The 4,960-nt window shown below is 44.3% G+C and overlaps 1 protein-coding gene across 1 annotated transcript; it reads left to right on the top strand.

The window, feature by feature from the left end:
- Positions 1 to 1,847: 1,847 nt before the first annotated feature.
- LOC147439677 (uncharacterized) lies at positions 1,848 to 4,329 on the top strand. The gene has a single exon (XM_086485497.1). The coding sequence runs from the start codon at positions 1,922 to 1,924 to the stop codon at positions 3,911 to 3,913; it is 1,992 nt and encodes a 663-aa protein (XP_086341623.1). The 5' UTR covers positions 1,848 to 1,921; the 3' UTR covers positions 3,914 to 4,329.
- The last annotated feature ends 631 nt before the right edge of the window (positions 4,330 to 4,960 follow it).

Here is a 4,960-nt window from a genome sequence, read left to right on the forward strand (position 1 = left end):
TTATCTCTGTCAATTTTAAAGAATACTTTTGATCTAATGTAAACATAGTTCTTGGCTATTATATACACTTTGTCTGGTTTCTAGTCCCATTGTGTGGTTCAATAGTTTGTGAAATCAAACTATTGTTGAATAATCATTCTTAAAAACACACACACACACACACACACACACACACACACTTGTTTCTCTATTCTTGTGAAATATTTCATTCTCTTCAGCTTGTTCTGTTTTCATGAATCTGCAGAGATTTGTAATATAATATGACTTTGAAAATTTGACTTTTAGCCCTGCTTGTAATGTTTACAAGTCACGCTTGCAAATGGAAAAATTCACTCCAGATCTTAACATGGAGTGGTGTGAAGACAATGAAACAGTGTCTTGCAGTCAATATTCACTAGCTTGGGGTGTTCAAAGCTTGTCATTTTAGAGCCTACGGATCAGAATGTACAGCCCTACTTCTCCCAAGTTGATCTTGAGCAGCCTCCAAAGACTCCTTGCTCTCAAATGCAACATTGTTTTTCTCTAATATTGCGCTTTTATGTATGCCATTGCAAAGTTGCAGATGTAACTAAATGATCTTGTTGTAAGATATCTAATTGGCTGAGCATTGCCTACATTCCTAGAAATTTTTGAAGCACTAACAATGACTTATACTCACCACAAGGGGTGTGAGAATACCATTTAACAACAGATGCGCTAGTTATTTGCAAGATCAGAACACCAGGAAAAAAAGCGATTAATATATACTACACCTGCAAACATCAAGCTTGGTGTTATTGTGGCTTGACTCATTTGTAGAAGGGCTTATTGGCAAAGCTAGGGTACTTCACAAGCTTTCTTGCCACCTCTGCAAGCCCTAAGATAGTCGCCTGACACCGTCTGCAACATCCCCTAAAATTAACCTCTCCTTCCACCGTTTGTAGAAGGTAATTAATTTTTTTTTCATTTTCTTGGAATTCTTGATCCCAAAAAGAAGAAGCGGTAAGTCCTTAAACATTTGTCAAATGTGTCATACAAGCTCTTGTAAAGCGACCATTCATGGAGCACCTTGCTCTTGCACCCTACAACCTGCAAGGTTGCAGCGCAGGAGTTTGGAGACTCAGAGTGACACTGCGATAGGACACAGTGTACAAGTAGGTTGAACTATCGTCTCTGGGGTGAATGGTAGGGCAGCTTTGTCTTCTCCTTCTATGTCCTACCCTTGCTGGCCCCGATTTTTGGACCTTGGGAGAGGTTGCTTTTTTGACTTTCGCTTGAGTTGACAATTGACAACAAGACCTTGTGCTTCCCGTCCTTGCGGGCCCTTCACTTGCATGACAGGCGGTGGAGGTCCTTGTGGAAGCGAGGGTGACCACAACTAGGACTTGGCTCCCCTTGGTTAGCCTACTACCCTATCAGATTCTCAGTATGCGTACTTTTTGGTGGTCATGGCATGATTATTGCCTTATGTCTTTGATCCTTGGTCCTAGTATGCTGACTGATTTTTTTGGCAGTAGAGATCGGCTTCTATTTGGCTTTGCGGATATTACTACCGTCTTCCAAGATCCTATTTTGGCTTTATGTGGAGGCTCTCTCTCTGGGCATGCGACTTGCTTATGGCGGCGGCATTGCCATGGTGGCACCTCAAGAGGCTTCTACTAGTGATGGGGATATTGGGCCCCGCCCGTTCGACAAATGTTTAATGAGACCCAAACCCAAAATTGCTACAGGCACCCCTAAAAAGCAGGCATCTAAGTGATTTTTAACAATTCTTGTAGACTTGTAGTTATTTTCCCCCCCGTGTATAATTGAAATAAAAGCATGTGATGAGGGGTAGTTGCCAGACGTGGTGACCAAGGCCATGTGGCGTGAGCACCACGACGGCAATCTGCATAAATTACTACTTTGAAGCCTTTGACATTCTGCTCTCCATCGTCTCGCCATGGCTTACGCTAGTTTCGACTACTCATCTTCATCGGATGATGAAGACGACTTCTCTACTGAGATGGGGTGGTCCCCTGCGGAGGCCTCCTTGCTCACCTTGACAGAGAACTGTTCTGCTACGTTCTCCTCATCAGGCGATGCCTGTGTTGATTTCTTCTTTCAAATCGTTCCTGATACCCCCTCCTCCAGAGTCGTCTCCCTCCTTGAGCTCGCTTGGAAGCAGGATGCCCTTGCTGCTCTCAAGCTTGTCTTCCATCTTCGCGGTATCCGTGGCACAGGTAAATCGAACAAGCTGGCCTTCTACACATGCACATCTTGGCTTCATCAGCACCATCCTAAAACCCTCCATGGAAATCTGGACCTCGTACCCAAGTTTGGCTATTACAAAGATCTGCTGGAGATTGTCCTTCGGGAGCTCGAAGGCCCTGAAGAAACGGAGAAGAAGTTGAAAGAGAAAGAGAGCCGTGATGCAAAGGTCCTTGCCGCAAAGGCCAAACATAAATCAAAAGAAACGCACGGGATTTTCTCCCATGTGCGGAAGTATGCAAGAACAGGAGAGAGAGGATACCATGCTCGCAAGGGCGAAGCTGCAAGGAAAGCTATGGCAGAGGGAGTTCTTCAGGATAGGGAGGTGCGGATTGCCGCTGCCTTAAAGCAGGACAAGGAAAAGGCGCAGATGGCTTCACAGCTCCGAAAGCAGAAGCGCGAGGATATGGCCTCGAGACTTCATACCAGCCTGAAGGACAACTCTGACTTTGCAACTTTGCATGATGTGGTTGCAGCCATCTTTGCCAAGCAACTACTTGCTGACAAGAGTGCCCTTGATGCGAGCAAGTTTTTTGAGATAAGCTTTGCTGCAAAGTGGTGCCCATCGTTAAACAAAAGCTATGACCTAAGAACTGGTCTTTACCATGCAATTGCTGAGCATCTCCTTGTCAAGGAGTTCTTGGATCTAGATGCGGAGAAGCGAGCCTTGGCTTTGGTAAGCAAGATGAGGAAAGAGTTTCTTGTACCCATTCGGAAGGCTCTAGAGATGCCAGAAATCTACATGAGTGCTAATAGGTGGAGTGAGCTGCCCTATGAGCGTGTCCCTTCTGTCGCAATGACCAATTATGTTGGTCACTTTGTCAAGCATGACAGTGAACGGTATGTAAAATTTCTTGAAAATGTTGCTTCTGGGAAGAAGAAGGTTGCTGCAGGTGCATTGCTTCCTCACAAGGTTGCTAAGGAGGCTGTGCAAGGAAGGGGAAAACCACAGGGTATTCTTGCGGAAGCACAATGGAAGCGCATGGTTAGTGATCTGAAGGAGAGTGGGTCTAAATTGAACAGTAGCATGGCTGTTTGTGATGTTTCGGGCAGCATGTCAGGCACACCGATGGAAGTTTGCATTGCCCTTGGGTTGCTAGTGGCAGAGCTAAGTGAGGAGCCTTTCAAAAACCATCTCTGCACCTTTAGTGCCATGCCTGAAATCCATCTGGTTCAAGGAGAGACGCTTGCAGATCGCTACAAGTTTACAGAGAGGATGAATTGGGATATGAACACAGATTTCCAGAAGGTTTTTCGCCGTTTGTTAGATTTGGCGCAGGCATCCGACCTCCCAAAGGATAAGATGGTGAAAAGGCTCTTTGTGTTCAGTGATATGGAGTTTGATCAAGCATCAGCCAACCCTTGGGAAACTGACTACAAGATGATTGCAAAGATGTATGAAGAGGCCGGCTATGGCGAGCCTCCTGAAATTGTGTTTTGGAACTTGAGGGACAGCATCAGCACTCCAGCCTTATCGAACCAGAAGGGTGTTGCGCTTGTTTCTGGCTTTTCAAAGAATTTACTGAAGATTTTTTTGGATGAAAATACGGAGCCAGAGGACGAAGAAGAAGAGGGGGAGGAATCTAAGGAGGGGAAGAAGGAGAAGCCAAAAATCGACCCAAAGGAGGTCATGGCCAAAGCATTGGCAGGTGAGTTGTTTGATGCTCTCAAGGTGATAGATTAGGACAATGTTTGGGATTCTGACAGAGCAGAATGACCCAGAACAGCAGATTTTCTGCCCGAAGAAAACCTTCTTGTTAGAGTGAGCTCTCATCTCGTTGCACAGACCCAAAATGTGGGTTCCCACACGAGCATGCATGGTACAACCAATGAATGGTGCAATCAAATGCAGGTCTCTTTGCTCAGTGGAGTTTCTTAACTTGCCCCTGAGGGTTTTTGTTCAGAATCATCATCACTGCTGCCACAAACTAATATGTACGTATTCTGCTTTAGTCTTTGGATTATTTTTCTGTTAAGTGAATTAAGATTACTACTGAGGCCGCAGGTTATTTTCTATAAGTTTGAGTTGAGTATGCTACCAGCTGTTGTATGGAATGTAGATAATGGAAGGTGAGCACAGGGTATTGTTATTCCTTGCAATATTTTATCTTTGGGTCTGATCAAATTTGGAAATTCTTGAAGAAGCTACCATGAGTTAGGTTTCTACTTGAGTTGTCCGTTTAGAATAGCTCTCTTTATCCGAGCATCCATGGTGTTCTCGAAGTTTTTGAGCTGGTTTACATGCTTGTCTTGTGTTTTTCCAATGGAAGGGTGCAGTTTTACTCTGAAAATACAAGACATCCTCCTCCCATGGTGACCAAGCGCACAATTTGCAGTTTAATGTGTCATGATTAACTGTTGGTATGGTAAGGATTCTCTCTCTCTCTCTCTCTCTCTCTCTCTCTCTCTCTCTCTAATACATCAAGATATGACACAAGCTTCTCTTTCAACCTAACAAAAACCAACAGATGAATGGTTTACACTTTGAACAAACTAAAGTTTGGGCACAATGTCGACATGACCAGACAAATGTTGGGACATTATGTAGCAGACTTCTCTATTTGGTCAAGTGATATCAGACTACTCCGTGTGGACAAGTAGCTCTTAGCCAAATTCCTTTGCCTCCAAAATGGTGCTATTCCTGTGGTTTCTATGATGTTGGGTTCTAAATACAAACAATAATTTAGAGAGAGGACCATTTACAACATTCCTCATCCACCCAAACACTGCG

This window comes from Adiantum capillus-veneris, chromosome 16 (genome assembly GCF_014529385.1).
Source record: "Adiantum capillus-veneris isolate H3 chromosome 16, ASM1452938v2, whole genome shotgun sequence".
Lineage (NCBI taxonomy): Eukaryota > Viridiplantae > Streptophyta > Polypodiopsida > Polypodiales > Pteridaceae > Adiantum > Adiantum capillus-veneris.